The sequence below is a fragment of the Aulostomus chinensis genome, chromosome 12 (assembly GCF_037954235.1).
Source record: "Aulostomus chinensis isolate RoL2024-O1b breed Wild chromosome 12, RoL_Achi_v1.0, whole genome shotgun sequence".
Classification (NCBI taxonomy): Eukaryota; Metazoa; Chordata; class Actinopteri; order Syngnathiformes; family Aulostomidae; genus Aulostomus; species Aulostomus chinensis.
Window position 1 is genome coordinate 20,939,035 of NC_141331.1, and position 20,149 is coordinate 20,959,183.

The window sequence follows — 20,149 nt, forward strand, 5'->3', positions numbered from 1 at the left end:
AAGTAGCGGCTTATAGTCCGGATGATACGGTAATCAACTATCATTTTGAGTGGTTGTTGAATGTGGACTAAGGATTCTGTTTTAAGGGTAAAGCAAACTTTGACAGACAAGCTGAAAAGATCCACCTATTCATTTATTTATTTATTTATTCATTGCATCTTTGAAAGAGCTGGGTTTTATAATATTTTGATTCTGGGTATTTTTAGATGGTTCAAAATATGATATCAGTGTGTATTTGAAAGAGTTATGATGGGTTCAAGTGTATGTCTGGAGCATATATTACTGTGTTTCTCTCATGTTGTGGAGTTGTGTTAGCCTGCCGTAGTAAATCAGACTAATGAGATATGAAGCTGAGCTCTCTTGTCTTAATGAAGTCCTGCTGTGACTGACACCCTCATAACAACACCTTCCTCTGACTTACTAAAAAATTGTGCTGCCTATAAACACACACATAGCAGCCTGTCAGACTCTTGTTTCTTCATTACTAAATTTCCTAATAGCAAATTAATAATAGAACTGTAAACTGCAGTGGATTTCTCCTAATGTTTAACCTGGGGAATCAAACATTGGTGATACTCATTTCACTACACAACAGCACACTTCTTAGTTCAAAGCAGATTCTGCAGCAGAAAAAAAGTCAGAATTTGTCATTGTTAAAAGTATTTTCAGTGGCTGTTGAACAGAGGTTTTTTTTCATAATTTTTCAAATGTTCATGTTAACTTTATCTGTGTTGGAGGGGCTGTATTTGTTGTCATTTTGACAACAGTAATAATTTCTGTGTCAAATTCAGCAATCGTAGCTGCATAAATCTCAACCACGCTGATTTATTGTCTAGTCGTCTGCCGCCACTTTTTTGGCATTGGAGCATGATATTGTAATTTTGACTTCCACAGACAAAACCCCGACAGGCTTTTTTAAATAGGAAAACAATCATCAGTGATTGAAAAAGCAGTTGAAAAGCTGTAAATGCCATTTTTCTTTTGTTGTCAGTGGCATAAACACCTCCTTTATCAACCTGAATCCACCATCAATCATACATTTATTTGTATTTGCAATATACTAATTGGTTTTACGTCATCATCTACAAATACAAACATTTTGTATTCGCAAAAGCAGGAACACATGCAAACATGTATAAAATACAATTGAAAACGGCGTTTTTGACTGTGTTTGTGAGTAGAACTTAAATGCATTCCTTCACTGAACAAAAAAGGGCACATCAAAACTTGACTGAGTGGATGTAGTTGTTGAGGTCAAATACAGTTAATAATGTGGCCCTCAAAAACCCCCCAGTGAAAATAAAGTATGCTAAAAGGTCCACTCTGTTCCTCGTAATTCCCATTAAACCCACCTCTTTTGAATAAAAGGGAAATTCACAAATTTTAACAGCTGAAATTTCTGTAGTTTCTGAAAATCTGCCGTAAGATATCCACCCCTTTGCAATCCTATTGAGCACACATTATACATCGTCGTTGTCTACCGCTTATCCCTTACTAGTAAGGGTCGCGGGGGGGGGGGGGGGGCTGGAGCCTATCCCAGCATCTATGGGCGAGAGGCGGGGTTTACCCTGGGCAGGTCGCCAGTCCATCGCAGGGCCAACATACAGAGAAGAACAACCATCCACACTCACATTCATACCTACGGTCAATTTAGAGTATCCAATCAGCCTAGTCCCCAAATTGCATGTCTTTGGATAGTGGGAGGAAGCCGGAGTACCCGGAGAGAACCCACGCAGGCACGGGGAGAACATGCAGACTCCACACAGAAAGATCCCACGCCTGAGCCGGGACTCGAACCCGAAACCTTCTTGCTGTGAGGCCACAGTGCTAACCACTGCACCACCGTGCAGCCCGAGCACACATTATCTATATACCAAATAGATAAATGTGACATCATTATAGGATTTCAAAATTTGTCTACTTAAGGGTTGGTTTGTGTTGCACGAAGCAACAGTCACACAGAAAACTACAGGATTTTATTGTTATGTGCATGAACTATGTTGTAGCAGCATATGTCTTGACGTGTGTCTATTAGAAGCTTTGCGAAAATGTCTCGTTGGGTGCAAGCGCCTTTGTGTCTCCAGTTTAATGTGTTTGAAGCTGCTCCTCAGTAGACCTTGTCTTTGATTGACAGGCACTCCCTCCATGGCCCCCAAACCTTTGATTGGCAGGAAAATGATGAAGTGCAGAGGAGTTGGTTCAGTGTGTGTGGATGGATGCTAAGTTTAAAGAGGGTGGGAGGTGGTTGTGAAACAAGGCAAGGTGGCCGGAAAAAAGGGACGATCTAAGAGGGAGCTAACAGAAATTTTAAGCTTTGATTTTTATTTTTATCTACATTTTCTAATTTTTCCACTTTGGGACTGCATGAATCAAGTGGTTTGCATTTCATTGGCTTTCAGGGGTGATGTTTGACATTGAAAAGTAATAGTAAGATAGTTGATTGAAGAAGAATTGTGATTAATCTAGCCCAGACTCCCTGTAGAAAATCAATGATTTTACTGAAAGCGTTTTAACCTGCACCTGTCCAGCATCGGGTTGAGAAATAATAACATTTTACTGATGCCAACACCATTTCTAAATTTTACCTCAATTATGATTAATGAACAATTATTTTATGTGACTGTCCTTATAGTTGTCTGACAAGCTCTGTATTGACGGTATGCTGAATTATCAAGGCAGAGCAGAAATCAAAATACCCCCTATGAGCAAGAGTCAATGAGAGTTATCTAAATGCAGTTTTTTGATACATTTTTTGCTGAACTAGCTAACCCTAGCTGATTTAGGGCTGGAGAATTTGTGATTTTGACCAATATTTCAAAAGTGATACGATTTACAGTATTTGACGGAAACATCATACGGTTTCATTTATTCACATGTTAATTGAAAGTAATATTGAAATTGTATTGTTGTTGTTGTTGTTTTTATTTCCAGTAATAATTTCACCTTTTATTTGGTCTTCTGCAAAAAATTAATAATGAATCTTTAATTCCATGATTCACATTATAGACCCAATGACCACCCATCTGGTGCTTTACAAGGTTTTACCAAGTCTTGTTCTATTCATGAGTTCCTAAGTGATTTATCTTTGCTATTATCATCCATGTTTTGCTGGTGTCTTTGGTTGACCAACAGTAAATTATTCCATTCTGCAGCAAAGAGTGGCACACAGTGCACATTCACTTTAAATGCATCAATAGGAACGTCTGTTTAGTCACTCGTTGTCATTTTCTGTTTAGATATAATAACTCATTACCCATGTATGTATTCACAGACATGAACATAGCCCTCAGACATGTTGCCAAGGTTTGTTTGTGTGGTTTGTGCTTTCTCCATGACAAAAAATGAATAATTCATTGCCCCTTCATCTTTCTAATCCTTTGCATATCCTTTCATTTACCTGAGGGTATGTAAATCAGGTACAGAGAGGAATCTCCTAGATAAACTGCAGATGTTAACACTACTGGAGGAGTTTATGATAAAAAAGGCAGTTGAGGAATTCTACCATTTATGCACCTTGTGTTTGAGCAATGTTATTCCACTGTAAACAGATATGAGTTTTTCTACAATTCTACAGTTTCATTTAGCAGACACTTCTGTCCAAAGTGACATACAACACAAGCAAGCATTTAGACTGTAGGGAAAAACCTGAGTAAGTATGACAAAGTGCTTCAAGTTTGATTGGCTGCAGGTGCTTCCATCTAGTGGCAGAAAAAGTGCCAGTTTTTTTTTTGTTTTTTGTTTTTTTTCTTAATATAAAGTAACTACAACTGACCACAACTAATAATTCAGTGTCAACTATGTCTTGCAACATTCAACACATTCAGTAGTTAACATTGTCAGTGCTAAGTATTCGCTAAGAGCTGGGTCTTAAACCTTCTGAAATGGGGAAACAAGACTTCTTCAAGATGCACAATATTGGATTTTTTTTTTTTGCAAGGATCTGATAAGCCACTATTTTCCTAACAAGTTTATATGATATTCCTCATTACATACTGAAAAATACATTTCAACTGTGTGAATTTGAAATAGTAATGTTTTTCTTTGTAAAACATTTGGAAAAGTCCATAAATCATATATTAACTGCTCTTGTTTTTCCGTTTCTGTTAGATAAACAAGAGTGGAGAATTGAGCAAAAGTGCTGATTTTATTGTGCATCCTAATTTTTTCTTGAATTTATTTTTGAATTTGTGAAATTTTGTACTTGACCTCATTTTAGCCAGGTGATTTGTCACTTGAACAATTTTAATGGATAGGTTTGTTGATTAAGTTTGTAACACATTTATGATAGCATATGATAGCAGCATTATCAACTTTTGCTGATATTAATTTGTGAAATTTAATATTTTTCTGTTCAGTGAATTTGATTCTGATGCAGACCTAGGTGCCTTTAAACTGAGCTCAAACCGTCCTTTGGAGAAAATGTTCTCAGTGTATTCATCCTGAGTGCTGGCAGCATCTCCTCTAGCTATGTGGTGTCACATTGGGACATCGATGAAAGCTGTGCAAACTACAAGAAGGACAATCATGGACATTGAAATGTGTAGCGCATCAGGCAGGGTAAACAAAATGGGTGGTGTGAGGCAATCTGCCACCAATACAGTTCATTCTGGTGTTAGGAAGAAGAAATGCCTGTGGCTTCGATAAATGCTTATGATGTTACACTTTGCCAAGGACTGTGAGGCAGACTTGAAAAATGAATAATTCACTATGGCCTTCCAATTTCTTTGACTCTCACTGTTTTTACTGTTAGTCTGTTCCTTCCTGATCTTCCATTCTGGCATTTTTAACCTTTTTTTTTTCTCCCTACCTCTCTCTAGATCATACCTCAGTTGGAGGGCTGGGGGACAGCTTTTATGAGTACCTGCTGAAGGCCTGGCTCATGTCTGACAAGACAGACACTGAAGCCCGCAAGACTTATGATGACGCCATAGAGGTACCATATCTTTATCTGCGCGTGAATTGCATAGACATGCCCTTCCAAGAATCTGAATGACATTTTGTATAACACTCAGGTGCCTCCTCTTATGGTGTACCTGTGAAATTAAAATGATGTAGTAGCACAGCATTTAAAACATAATAAATTTCAGTTTTGATAGAAACTATCAGGAAAGAGGTAATACAACTACGCTTGTTATAACTGAGATTTGTTTTGGTTGGTTCCCCACCTTTTCTTACAGTTGTGTTTGTCTTTTTATTCTCATGTTTAACCTCATGTTTAATTTTTAAGATCCCAGTCAACGTGGAATCTAATGCAAGAGTTTCATTGTGCAGAGAAACCTTTTTTTAACTGTGCATATGTCAAATTTTGGCTACCTCATGTACATACATGAAGAGGAGTGTTACATTTCTTCTTGTCTGGTGCACTCTGGTACAGCAACAACCTCAATATTTAACATTTACTCAAATAATTATGACCTTTGTGGAGTTTTAAGAAGAATTGAAATGATAGAGCTTCATAAAAGTTGAATTTATGTCAGATTACTTTACATTGCATTGGTGTACTTAATGAAAAAGCCAGTGAATTTTCTTCCTACAATTGGTGTCTTTGTCCAAAATCACTTACTACTCTGTAGTCCACTATATAGTGAGCTTGGCACTTTATTTTGGTGTCTGGATATAGAGCCAGATTCATTATACCCTAGATTAGGGCTGCAACCCTGGTATTGTGATACCAGTACTGGTATTGTATCCGATACTCTGCACGCATAGTCGTACTCACACAACCACTTCAATACCACTTTTTGGCAGCAGCAGGGATGTACAATGGCTGTGTTTTGGAGAATGTTTAAGGGAAAGGGAAATGTAGAATAAAAGCAGTAAGCAAATATGCTCTGCGGAAGTTGTCAAGAGGAGTTTGGAAGAGTAGCTACTTCAACACATGCAATATGATAAAACAACTGAACAAATAACACATAGACAAGTTGAAGGAGTTTGGTATTGCTCATGCTAGATGGGGGAGACAGCAACAACAACCAACTTTGACGATGATGCTGGAGAAAATGTCCAGAGACAACCCTGTTGCCAGTCCAATCCTCACTTCCCTTGACAACCTTGTCATCCTTAAGGAAGATTCATAAGCCCTTATTGGTCCTGATGAGGTGGTGGGTGCCTTGCATTGCAGCCTCCACCATTAGTGTCTGTGTTAGTGGGTGATTGAGATGACATTGTAAGCTGCTATGAGTACTTCCAATGTGAAAAAGTGCAATATAAGTACTATGCATTTATCATTTACATCAGCAGCCTATGGCAGGATATTTCAGTTGTCACCATTCACCACTGATATTTGGATTGAGCTGGCGCACTGCATCTTTGTAGCTTAACTATACAGTGGATCTTATGAGGATGACGCAAAATAGTTAAGAGTTTAGGGTCACACTAGCAAAGCCATCAAAAGTGCATTTGATGATATGTTTGTGTTTGTGTCCCACAAAAGTTCTGTTCTGCTGTGCTTCAGGATAACGAAACAATATGATTAAAGCCATGAGTGGGGCCAGACTCCTTAACCTGCTGTGCATCACACATACCCTGCAGCTGGTTGAAATCCTTTAAATGTTTTATATTAAAGTAAAATGTTTGGCAAAGCCATGTTTGTTTTTTGTTTGAAAAACAAACAATTGAATGTTTAAATGTCAGTAATGAAAATTTGTTACATTTCCAAAATAGACTACATTTTAGTGGAAATCTCTGAAAGAACATCTCATGAAAATAAAACCAAATTTCAGGACTCGTATCAATACTCTGTATAGGCAAGTACCCAAATTTAAGTTTTTATACTTAGCCTATAAAAAGTGTTTTCATTGCACTCCTCTATATACCATAGTTAACTAAGACTATCCCACAATGCCACATGAAAAGAAATTAACAGATGGTTATTAAGCACTACACAACGTACTGTTTTGTGCTGGCTGGCAGTGAACATTGATGGCGAGAGGTAGGTGAGCTGGCTGTGTAGAACCCAGTATTTGTCTGAAAATGCTGTTTAAATTTTAGTAGATGAGCTCCCTTTATACTGTAGTGCTCACAACAAGTGCAGGACAAAAATCCGTAGATGTCTGGTCTTTTTTCAAAGTGTCATTGAGTGAGCAGACTGAAGGATGAGAAATGTGGCTAGATTTTAAATCCTTCATGTTCTTCTGCTGTCTCATTTCTACAGCTTACACCTGAACGCCTCACTGTAACCATTCTCCCTTTTCTAATGTTATCCACTCAAACTGACACTTATCTCCCTGCAAATATAATTTACTCTTTCATGACCCTTCACCCCTTTGCAGGCCATTGAGCGCCACCTTATACGCAAATCCAATGGAGGTCTGACATTCATCGGTGAGTGGAAAAATGGCCACCTGGAAAAGAAGATGGGCCACCTGGCCTGCTTTGCTGGGGGCATGTTTGCTTTGGGTGCTGATGGCTCTCCTGATGACAAGGCGGGACACTACCTTCAGCTTGGTGCTGAGATAGCACATACCTGTCATGAGTCGTACGACAGGACAGGTAAGCAGGCCAAGGCAGCTGAATGCACATACAAACATTAATACAAAGTGTATCTAGTCATAGCATTAAACCTAAATAAAGTAATATATGTTTATATATGCTGCCTCATCTGCTTCTGAGTGAACATTTTATAACCTCAATTACTTCAGGATTTATTTAGTTTGCAGAAAACAATGGAACTTGTAAAAACATGACAATGCAATAAAATCAATGGGGTTGTCAAAACCACACAATTCCATGTACTTACACCAGCCTGAAATCATCACCAGCTGACAGACAAATGACATACAAAAGAACATGTGCTCCCCTTTTTTCCCTCTTCCTTCCCTCCCTTCATCATTTTATGTCACGTATTGCCTTTATTTCTTTGAGTTGTGTCATTATTTAAACTCCCCCTCTTTACTTTTCTCACAACTGCTTTTCTTTGCCTTCCTTCCACTGTCCACTTAATCTTCACTGTCACCTCTTGTCTTTAAGTGGTGAAGCTCGGCCCCGAAGCCTTCAAATTCGACAGTGGCCTGGAGGCAGTGGCTGTGCGGCAGAATGAGAAGTACTACATCCTGCGTCCAGAAGTCATTGAAACCTACTGGTACATGTGGAGGTTCACCCATGATCCCAAGTACCGGCAGTGGGGGTGGGAAGCAGCACAGGTAGAGGACATACATTTGTGTTCTTCATAAACACTCGCATGATTTATTGAATATAACATTGCTTCATGATTTTTGGAACTGTCCAGAGGACTTTTGGTCTCTGATCGCTGATCTAAATTCTTTTTTTTTTTTTTTTTTTTGTGAACCTCCTGGCTGGATTTGTTTAGACTTCTCAGAAATACATGTACACAACACTGTTCTCCCAGATAACCTAAAGCCTTTAGTGAGGGTAGTGTTAGAATCCTGTTCAGACCTATTGCCAGGTTAGGTTTTTCACAACACAATGGCTTTGCCTTGGTAAAGTTTGTGCAAAACACACAAACAAACGAGTACAAATAATAAAACCACCCCATTTCACATAAATTGTGACTGACCCGTCCAGTTTCAAGTCAGATGGAAATCTGGGAGCAAGTAGACACAAGCCTCCTGGTCTCTGGTTTCTGCGTTCTATTTATTATGGGCTTGCGAGGAAAAGCTCTTGCACTGGAGGTTTTTGTTATTGGTCTGCCTCAGTTTTGCGGTGTGTAGTTCCCCCCACAGCTTTGAGAAAACCCAAACAATAAATTACACCAAAACAAGTGTGTAAATTGGGACAAGTGTGAAATTACTAATGGTGGTGTTTGAACAACCATCGCAACAAAAATCCCCACAAACTCCCCCAACAATGTCCTGGCTTTTTTATTTGCATTGCAGTTGTATTGCGTGAAGCTCTCTCAGCCACTGTAGAAACTGCAGCTTTCCCTCTGACTCTAGTGTTATGTTCAACAGATTTTAAAAGCCCCTCTTGTTTTGTAATTCATGTTCCTGTCATTATTTTCGATCCACCAGAAAATAAAGTACATCCCCATTTTTCTTGAGATCTTGGTGTGTTTCACTGTCAAAAATGAAGCTGAACGGAGTTACAGTTTTGATCAAAGGAACTCCTGTTCAGAGCACGTCAACCCATTCTATGTCTGTGTGAAGCATAAAAAGTTCCTGCTCACGCTGCATGTCACTGAAGCTGCATCATCATGACAACTAAAGAGGTGTGACATTTTACACTGAGTGACCATTGGAAAGCTTCACTTTCTGGCTTTGAGTAAATGACCATTTTAGGCAGTATAACCTCACAAATTATTTTCAAGTTCCTATCAACACCTTGGATAAATGATACTTTTAAGATGAAACAAGGCAGTACCTATAATGGTATATCCCAGTGTTGAATAGCATGAAATAACTTCCTGCTCTTTAGCATGCTAATGCTAACTTAATATTGGCGGCATCTCAAAACATCTTAAGAAAATTCCTTCAAGTTTGGAACAAATGCCTCCCTGGACTCAAAGACGAACCAATACAAATTTGATGACCGAAGGCCAAGGTCACTGTAACCTCACAAAACTGTTCTCTAACTCATCATTAAAATGTTAATTAGGATTTCTTGCAAATGTCTTGTGGAATAAATTGATGAAATAAGGAAATCTGTATCCCAAAGGTCAAACCGTTCTCTGGCCATTATTTTTCACTGAGAATAGGCACGCTTCATACCCTTTCATTCAGTTCCTTCAAAAACACTGCATATATTTAAAATGTTTTCCAGTGGCCTCTGGGATTTTGAGATGTATGTGGACACACACGTAAGACAACACAATTGAAATACATTGAAGGCCATCTACAGTTTATGCAGTTTTCAACTTCTGTTATTATTGCTTTTGTTGCCATAGTACCAGAGGTGATAGTGTGTGTGACAATACTGAGTGCCCATGACTTTGAAGTTTTTCCGTTTCTTACTTTGGATTTTTCATGAGGTGTAGAGTCGACAAAGCACGAAATGGAGGCTTCAAAACCTCTTAAATGTTACCAGCCCAACTCTTACCAGCCTGCTTGTCCCAGCATGTTTGTTGTTTTCCTCTCATTGGAACATTTACATTACACTGGACGAGTTTGCAGAATCTAAGAAAAACCCTCGAAAACCAAAGTCAAAGGGATTTACATTGCAATTCAAACCTATTACAAACATGGCTTAAACATTGCATGGAAAGACTACATAGCTTTTATGTTTATGTGTTACTTGTGAAAGAAATTTTCATGGCAATCCCCAAAGAAATTAGAGTGATATTATGTATGAACGGAGAACAAAAAAATACTTATATCACATAGTTATATCCTGTTTGTTGATGGTTAAAAAAAAAGAGGAAATAAATGTTTCGAAGGGTTAGTCCATGTGGATTTCTCTTTGATTGGAAAGCAACAGTAGTAAATACCTGTGAGATCATTACAGGCTCCACTTCCCTCAAAGGAAATAGCACGACAGACAAAAGGAGAATAAAGTGTAAATGCTCAGGAGGCAGGTGGTAATCATCTTTACCTAAGGTCTGCTTAAGCTTCAACTCTGTCTGCTTTTCCCCAGGACTCAATCTTAACTCACAGGCTAAGAAATTAATTATCACATACTTTTGTAAATTTATTAAAAACTGTTCCCATCTATTCTCCCTGCTCTCCATCTCTTCCTCCACCTTTATATCTCTCCATATCTCCTCCTGCCCGCATCTCTTGCCTCTCTTCTCCTGCTGTCCTCTAGGCCATTGATAAGTACTGCAGGGTGAGCGGAGGCTTTTCTGGGGTGAAGGATGTCTACTCTTCCAACCCAACGTACGATGATGTGCAGCAGAGTTTCTTTCTGGCTGAGACACTCAAGTAAGTCATCCCTGATATGTTGATTAGTTGGCTTCATCCTTGAATCCCTGGTACATCTGTGGAGTAACTCATTTAGTTATTTGGGCTGGGACCATACATTGATTTTCCACTTTCATACTATCATGACATTTGGGCATTATTTACTATGTATTGTCATTTTTAGATATGCAATTCTGCAGGAATTGTGTAATATTAAACTGTATTGTGACTGAAAATTTTTTTGTCTGCTTTTTAGTACCTGACCATTTGTGCACTCAGTTTTAACAGTCTTAGAGCAGTTTTGTGTTAGTTTTGTGTGATTGTAAGATATTTGAGCAAGAAGAGGACAGTAGTAGCACCATGGACATTTATCTGTGTTTCTTTCAAGGATATGCTCACAATTTCTTTAATAGAATTCCCTCTTAAAACAACATGCTTAAATGTTCCCTCATTTATCAATTGCGTGTAGAAACCAACGTGCATCTGAATGTAGCACCTTGCCAATTAAGGCATCTGAATGATGCGCTGTTGATAAATGCAGTTGCTGATACTGTCATTTAGATATCCTCTGGTTTTGGAAGCCTTACCTCTCAATTTTACAATATGGAGAAGCATAATCCAGCTGAGCAGAGAAACTTGTCTGACCTGGAGACTGCAATCTACAACTTATTTGATCAACTGAAGCAGCTAGTTTTATATGACATGACTGAAAAGTGATGTGAAAGCAGGTCGGACTTGTGGATAAGATTGAAGTCACTGACACATAGTCAACAGGGTTGACATCATCAATCAAACGCCAGCATATGTTTTAATATTATGACAGTTGTCGTGGATAGATAATTATTAGCTCGATGGAGGGGCATGTGGCTGTACGAAGGAGACACAGAAGCACCATTTTGTACATCAGAGCATCCAATAATGTGTGCGTTATTGTATGTCCATTTTATGTCATATATTTGTTGGATAAATAATGGCCATGAGCTCTGCTGATTGCAATATGAGGCTTTGGCAAGGCTAAACATATTACAAAGTCCCTCAAAATGACAGTCTTGTTGGTATGAAATCAGTCACAGTGCAAAAATGCAGCATTTCCTACTAAAGTCCTGTCTTTACTAATTCAGTTAATAACTTTGACTCACTGTGGCTACATTCAAGCAACTTTTCAGTCATGTACTCTGAATGGCTGCTTTCTCTTTTTTCTTACTTTTCCTTTAGAGATTTTGATATGTTCACCGGACATTACTGGGCATATCTCTGTGGTTCATCATCACTCATAGATAATAGTGAGTAACAGGACATGTTTGCAGACTGTGACTCACAGAAAACCTAAGTCTAAAGTGGCTATCTGCTTCTCCCTGCTGGCAGCCCCGTGAACATCTTTCTCGTCTAGTAATATTTTACGCCAGAGTCAGACTGGGGTGGAATTGCACTTAAAACCTGTACTCATAATACAATAACATTAATGAAATATTACTCAACATCAAGTAAACTGGCATTGAAAAAATATGCAAGTAAAGGTATTCTTCTTATAAAGTACTCTGTCGTAGTTACTTGTGTCTGTTGTACTTTTGTACTGATGGTTGATACTTTATGGCAGTAACTCTGAAAAGAGATTTATACATAGATCTACACATTTTGCTGATGAATGATTAAAGGTATGAAAAGACCAACTACACCCACCGCAACAGTGGTTGTGTATCCCCTTATCCAAAGCTTGGAATGAGGCACCCCTACTTAACATCATTTATAGTATTGTAAGGAGGTACAGTTAGCAAGCAAGCTTGAAGTAAGCAAGCTTATATTATTGTTTTTGTTTTGTTTTATGTACACCGAATACATTAAAAGCATCTGTCATGCGTAAACATATTAGTCTCTGACTCTTGGAAAGAAGAAATACAATTAAATTCCCTCAAAACTACTACAAAGGTCATATATATAGGCTGTGTGACATGAGGCTCTGATAGTTCTTTCACCTTCATTCACTGAGCCTCGTCTGGAACTGTCCAGAGCACCACTGAGGAGGCCCGCTTCACAGTTTGAAAACCTGAGCTAAACCTCTTCACAAATAAAGCAGGGATATCACCTTTTATGAGCAGACAAAAATCTTCTTCACCAGGTCCCTGTCCTTCATCTTGTTATCGTGTTTATTTTTTGCAGTGCTGTTGTCCTCTGTGACCATTTAGGATGTTCGGTCTTTGAAATCCCTCCTATGTGGTTCTGGTCAGTCTGCTGCGGAGTTTTTCCTTGCTCATTTTATGGTTCTCATTGGCCTGTTTGCAGTGTGTTGATAGCCGTATTGGATAGAAGAATGCAGATGAAAGCTTTGGCTAGAAGCCAAATTGTGGGCAGCCTGGGAACCAGACTCGCGCATTATCCGGATGTGATTTGGTCTGGTGATGTCTGGCTTAATTGGAGGCTCACTCAGCGGCAAATTGTGATGTAAGAAGTAGCTAAGTGGACTGCATAGTCTAATACACTTTCAAACTAGAGTAAAATTACAGAGAAAATACAAGTGACATTAGATAGACATTTTCAACTGATGGGAATTTCATCTCTTTCTTTGACAAGTGATGTGAGTTAGAAATCATGGTGGCAGTGAGAGTATTTTGTGTGAGGTTATAACAGACAAGGCCAAAAAGTATACAGAGAGGGTGATTGACATTGTTTGTTTAGATAACCAGACCATCACACTGGTAGAAAATACATGATTCAACGTCTTATGGTGCATTTAGAATTATGTTCTATACTAGAAGTGACAGGATACTAGTAAAGGATTGGGACTCAGCATTGGCAGATATCCAATTCTGATTACCTTAGATTGGGATCAGGGGCAAGAAGAACTAAATCAGGACACCCTAAAAAAAATACACATAAAAATATTGATTAAAAGATTTAGTTGTATTTTTTTTTTTAATTTCAAACATACTCAAATAGAACACCCTATTTATGTGGAGAAACACAAACAAAGTACCTTCAGGCTCAGGCCCTAAGAACAAACCTTTAAGTTTACAAAAATTGTAATGTTCAGTGTTGAAGGGGGCAAAGGATGGAGTAATTTATCATATCATTCACAAGGAAAAACTTCATGACCAAGCGAGAGGAAAAAGACCAGTTGTTTTTGGCAGACTGACTTGAGTAAAGAGGTCATTCATTGCTCTGTCAGTCAATCGATTGGACATGTCAATAATAAATATAAAACATAAGAAAGTGAGCTAACAAAGTGCTGGGTGTACCATTGCCAGAAGGGATTTATTTTGCACCTTTTTGTTAACTTATGGATGTCCAAAATAAACAAAGCGCCAAATGCCAGTAAAATACATCTTTATAGTCAGCCTCAAAGGTCACTAGCCACACTGGCTGATTACTGAGATGATGATATCTGAATGTCTCCATTTTAGACTGCAGTCGGTGTCTGTCTTCTCACTCTTTGTCCCCCCGATGGCTGTGAGCCAATCACATCAAAGGAAAATGTCCACTGATTTGTTGCCGGTCACACTGCTCTGTTCAAAGACATCGCATTTGAGCGCGCTTTGGGTTCAAGTTGGGTTCAACTGACATTAGCTGATGATGAGTTTAAGCTTCATCTGTGTGTTTGTAATAGAAGAGCTAAATGTCATCCTTTTTAGTCACTTGTCCACTGAGTGTATGTATACACGTAGCCGAGTTGCACTTCATCAAGATTATGATTGAATCTTGGTTTGTCACTCAAAGACTATCCGAACTTATTGCTTGAATGCACATCACTCATTTCCTTTCTACTGTCGCATTCAAATATTCTTGTGAAGTCCCCATCAGCTAAAAAATAAATAAATAAATTCAACAGACATGAATGCAGATCCTTTTAAGTTCATAATGTATCATAAAGTTAAAAGGTCAGCACATCCAAACCTATATGCAACAAGGTTGGGATGGCATGATGCCACTTCCTCATCCCTGATACACCACAGACAGAGTATCCGCTGATTCTGATTGCGTTTTTCTCTCTTTGCCTTATAATCTGTTTCTCTCATTGCTTTGCTTCACCTGCCACCTAAAAATGCATTGATAAATATTAAACAAATATCCTTCTATTTTCCTTCCTTCCGTACAGTCAACCTTGTTAAGTTATGCAGTGCTCTGTGTTATTCCTGATTCCTCTCTCTTAGGTATGTTGCTCAGTGTCTGCTTTTGCATTTTATGTACACCTCTGGGTTAATGGACCAGATTATGTTTACCATATCTGAGCAATGATCTGATCTGATCTTCAATACAAAGTATAGGATTGTCACATCCCTGCAAAAGTACAAAAAAGAAAAAAAATGACTCAACTCAAAATGACAGATGACTCAGGTGTGGGTTTTTTTTACTTTCTTTTGCATTTCCTGGATTCTGTCAAATTTTCCTGAAACAATATCACCTCCTATTTATAGAGTGATTTACAGAAACAGATGAAAGACATTTTTAAAGACATTTTTATTTTATTTTATAAATCTATTTTGAATCCCTTGTAAGACAGGCTTGTATTTGTTGGTGCAAGAATATTCTTCATATGAACTACGGAGTCAAATCACCTACCAATCTTTAAAAAAACTGATCCAGGTCTTAAGTCATTTGTCTTTCACAAACCAGAGGAATTATTCGTTGTTTGAAGACATGTTGTATTATCCAGTCACAGAAACTCTTTTCTCCTTTTTCTCATATCCCCTTTCTCCTTTTCCTTCCCTCTGTGAACCCCCAACTCCCCCACAACTACTTAGGTATCTGTACCTGTTGTTCTCCAGCGATGATCTGATGCCGTTGGAAAACTGGGTCTTCAACACAGAAGCTCATCCACTTCCTGTCCTTCACTTGGGTAACATCACCCTGCCTGGCAGCGACCTAGCTCAGCGGTAGGTGAACAGGACCAGGAGGGTACCACTTGTCTGACCTGTGGTTGCCTGCCTGCCAGAAAACCCACCAACCTACTCTGAACAGACTTGGATCCAACTCTACGGGCTCTCAACTGCTTTTGGACTGCAGATATCAACCAGATGGACAGGACAGAGAGATGTCCTGCAAACACTGTTGAATCTCTTGTTTTACTCTGACACCATTGCACTGTCTTCTCTGCTTTAGTCAGAAGGACAGTGTGCTTCTCTTGAATTGACTCTCTGAAGGACTGAGCTCCAAACCAGAGGCTTGATTTAGTTTTTTTGTTGTTGTTATTTTCTGTGTTTTTCCTGATTGACTAGACCAAACATTCCCATATACTGTCGACTCTGAAGCACTTAGAGTTCATATGGGCTTTGTGATGGATCACACAGTTTTCTGTTTTCTTTGTCATTTTTCGGTTTTTCACGCAAACAGATTGGGGGGTTTTGCAGGGTCTGTTGGTAAAGGTGTGTTTTTGTTTAACTTCTGGATAAATTGTAAAAGGGGACACAGGGTTTAATCAAAGCCCTCCACTTTTTTCCCTAACCTCACCCTGGCCCTCCTCTTGTTTAATCTTCATCAAATGAACTTTGACCTTGAACTGTCAGTGGCTCATCACATGAAAAGGAGGCAAGGTTGCATGGCAACAAGCTCCACCTCTCCATAGAATTTTCCGGGATGTGGACCATATTGTGAGTGGAGCAGTAACTACATGGGGACAACAGGCGGCCTCCTGGTCTTAACCACCTCCATTTTTCCACTTGAGAGACAACACAGAGCTTCAGTTTCCCCCCAAACCATCCTGCTGCTACTCGATTGGATGCTGCTGTTTTATTTTCCACCCTTTGTGATCACATTATACCACAGCTTTGGTCTCACCTGTCTCTCTTTTTCGTCCTGTTCAGTTCCCATTTCCCCCTTTTCCATTTCCATTTCATTCAAACTCCATTCTCCTCATTTTTTGGTCCAATATTGTGGGATGAGACTTACATATGAGTGTGTGCTGGTTGTGCTGTAAATCACTTTTTTGTGCACTTTGTAAGGGAAGAGTAATGAAGAGACGAGCAGTAACGCTGAAAGACCTGAATAAATGGCCTTCCAGTGTCTTACTGTTGAACAACTCATATCATGTGGCATGAAATCAGTGTGGTGTCAAACTCTGTCACTTTCCTCCTCTTCCTCTTCTTCCAATATTAATTTATTTGTTCATATTTTGACTGCAACATTTTAATCTCTCCTAACCTCCGTGTCCAAAACAGCTCACGCACTCTTAAAAATCTGAACCTTGATTTTTGATCTCAATATTTTTTATCATTTCTTTAGAAACCCAACCACATGAAAGTAACTTAACAACTTTGGTCCAGAAATCAGAAAAATGTTATACATTTGGCCGAGTAAGAACAGAGTATGTTGCTGCTAACATGTTGTATTTTGTCTGAATTGTTAAGTGAATCCTGAGCAGCTGCTGCACTGACTGATATGACTAATATTTACTGATCAACTACAAAGGCCAACATCATATCATTAAAGAAATGGGTTTGGGGAAATTAGGTTTGTGGAATGAAGTAATGTCAGTCCAGTAATGCACATGTGCTGCTGAAACCTCCAACTATGTCAATGATGTAGGAAAAAATGGTAACCCTTACAGTAAGGCTACATTAAAAATATTCAGCTAATGCTGAGTTAACTGTTAACAGTTAACTACTGTAGATGGGTGTCAGTGCGTCCTCCATATAGAGACTGACACCCATCTACAGTAGTTAACTGTTAACAGTTAACTACTGTAGATGGGTGTCAGTGCGTCCTCCATATAGAGACTGACACCCGGCATTGTAATGCTGAGGTACTACAGAAAGTAAAAAAGGAATATCAGTTAAGACTTAAATTTTCAAGCTATTTGAAGCAGAAAGCACAGCCACAGAATAATACAGCTCTGTGCACAGAAGGCCCACTGACCCACATCTACCAAAAAGCACTTAAGACAGTTGTTGTGAAGGACTGAGTAATTCTCAAAACATAAACTGAATGGCAGAGGAAACTACATGTGAACATAATGATTGGAATAACAATTTTCTTCATTTTTTTTGTGAGCTGTGTTCAATGTTGTTGGACTAACAAATAACTTAACCAAGAAAGAATCAACGTTAATCATGATTTCAAGCTTTTCCTAATGTGTTAAGTATTGTAAAATTAAAAATACAGACATTTGGGCAGGGTTAGTAACCCTGTTCTAAAACATTTTTGTGTGCGATAAATGCTTGGAAATGATTTTTTTTTTAAACTGTCTCATTCGTATTGTTTGTCGCTTCCAAATTTAACTTGTTTGGACACATCAGGTAGAGGAGGGAACAAGACATGGTTTGACCTTTAAATATGTTTTATGCAGGTGTTGAAACTGAAGAGTAGGATTTGCACTAAACCAGGAAGTTGTTTTTTTTTTAATGTGTGTTCATTTTTGTTATTTTTGAGCCTTACTGTCAAACGCCTTCACAGGTACTGTGCTCTTCTACTTCCTATAGTTTGTGTTATGTAAGACATCATTATGATATAAAAGCATTTTCATAAATTGTCTTCTTTGTCTTTCCTCTGACATGCAGAACTGTGAAATGAAACTGAGGTTCTCATGTGATACATGCTTGAGATCCGTTGATTAGCCCTGAATATAACTGGTCCGTGTAAAGAAAACTTTGAAATCACTTCCCTGCATTTAGTTGACAAAAATGCAATTGTTGACCCAACTTTAATTTGCCATTGTTGCAGTCAAGGTGCTCATCTTTCAATAAAGCCATACCTGTGTGTGCTCCTAAACAACAGATTATTTGCTTTTCACATGTACATCAATACATGATCATCATCACTGTGTGCAGAGATGTAAATGGACAATGGGAGAGGTTGTTGCGATATTATTAAACTTAGTTATCGTAAAATGCTGTGATGTAATGATCCCCATGAAGAATCAATCTAAAATCAGCACAAAAATGGTGATCTAATCTGAAGACATGCCAGATTTTTTTTTTAGTAATCAGAAATGCTTACTTTTCAATCAAATTAGATCCTGATTTGGCCCAGGAATTACATTTTAATTTTCATTTTTTGTTGTTTCAAGAACTTAAGGTCAACTGAATGTAACAGCTTTGATCTGACTTCTGTCAAATTAAAGCTGAGCTTAGTTCATGTTGAATCAACTTTAGTTAATGATGTGGAAAAAACTGCAACTGCGCTCAGTTTTTGTCGTAAAAAGTGGCCAAACGTCCCTCACCGTCTATCAGTGTACATAATGAATATTTGTTTCATTCAACATTTCCTTCACCCTTATTCCTGTCATCCATTCATCATCAACACCCCCCCCCCCCCCCCCCCGTCTTTTGTCTGGTTGCAGGTGTCATAATGGTCTATTGATACAATGTAGTGTTGCCTGTCAGCCTTTACACCTCCCCATAACCCTCAACCCGTCTGACATAATCACCAACTATAGCTAATAGGGAGGAAGGAGTCAAGGAGAAGCCTGGGCTGTCGCTAAGAGCGACTTGGAGTTTGAAAATTGAGTGTTCTGTATTTGTATTTTTACTTAACTAAAAATGAAATTAAAGTATCTGTAAATATGTTTAAAACTGAGACACAAATTCAATAAAGATGTTATGAAAAGTGATGAGTAATGAAGAGTGATGCTTTCTGTAGCACCTACTTCAACACTGGACGATACTGAGTTTTGTTACTGTGCTTAAGACTGGGCATGTATCTGTGTTTATAACCTTGTAATGTTACAGACTTTAGATGAACGAAGAAGAGGATGGCATTACAAAACCAGATGTAAAATAAATTTATTTTTGTACCCCGTCTGTCCCATCTTTTGATTTCAACTGCTTAAAATTTCCCTTCATGAATGTCAAAATGAATGTCAAAATATTGATTTGGCCAGCCAACGCTGTTTGTGTTTAACTTTTACTTGTTGTTCTCGTAATGCATTAATGATCAACATTATGTCTGCTGAAAACATTAGCATGTTAGCATTATGTAGCAATTGATTTTACTGTTAAGGGGAAAATTTACTGCATTAACAACACACTGTGTTTTCCCTCTATAAGCACACAATTTCTTTCACAACCACTGTATTTTTTGGAGAATGTAATATTGCTTTAAGTAATAATATGTGAAAGACACACTGAAGTACCATGCTATTACTTGGTAATCAAAACTGTTACTTCTCTCAAGCTAAATGATGAAAATGTATTGCTATGTTGATGCCATCTTATCATCTCTTCCCAAAGATAATCCATATCAATTTTAATATCGGTAGCTTTTAAGAATATTTGGGTAAATATGAATGTAAAACAGAGAGAAAAAGATTGCAGTTTAGTATTTCATGTAGTAATTCATTTATACATTTCTTTTCTTGTATTAAAGGTTGTAAATGGATGGGAAATGAAAATACATGTCCTTGAAAAGTAATTTGCAGGTTTGTATGT

At 38.3% G+C, this 20,149-nt stretch overlaps 1 protein-coding gene across 2 annotated transcripts in view; it reads left to right on the forward strand.

The window, feature by feature from the left end:
* man1a2 (mannosidase, alpha, class 1A, member 2) overlaps positions 1 to 18,699 on the forward strand; it is a 157,459-nt gene extending 138,760 nt beyond the window's left edge. For both annotated transcript variants that reach the window (XM_086220777.1, XM_086220778.1), the window contains exons 10-14: positions 4,818 to 4,933; positions 7,272 to 7,491; positions 7,969 to 8,141; positions 10,699 to 10,814; positions 15,530 to 18,699. In XM_086220777.1, the coding sequence (XP_086076903.1) occupies positions 4,818 to 4,933; positions 7,272 to 7,491; positions 7,969 to 8,141; positions 10,699 to 10,814; positions 15,530 to 15,665 (761 nt within the window). In that variant the 3' untranslated portion in view covers positions 15,666 to 18,699. The remainder of the gene's footprint in view (positions 1 to 4,817; positions 4,934 to 7,271; positions 7,492 to 7,968; positions 8,142 to 10,698; positions 10,815 to 15,529) is intronic.
* The last annotated feature ends 1,450 nt before the right edge of the window (positions 18,700 to 20,149 follow it).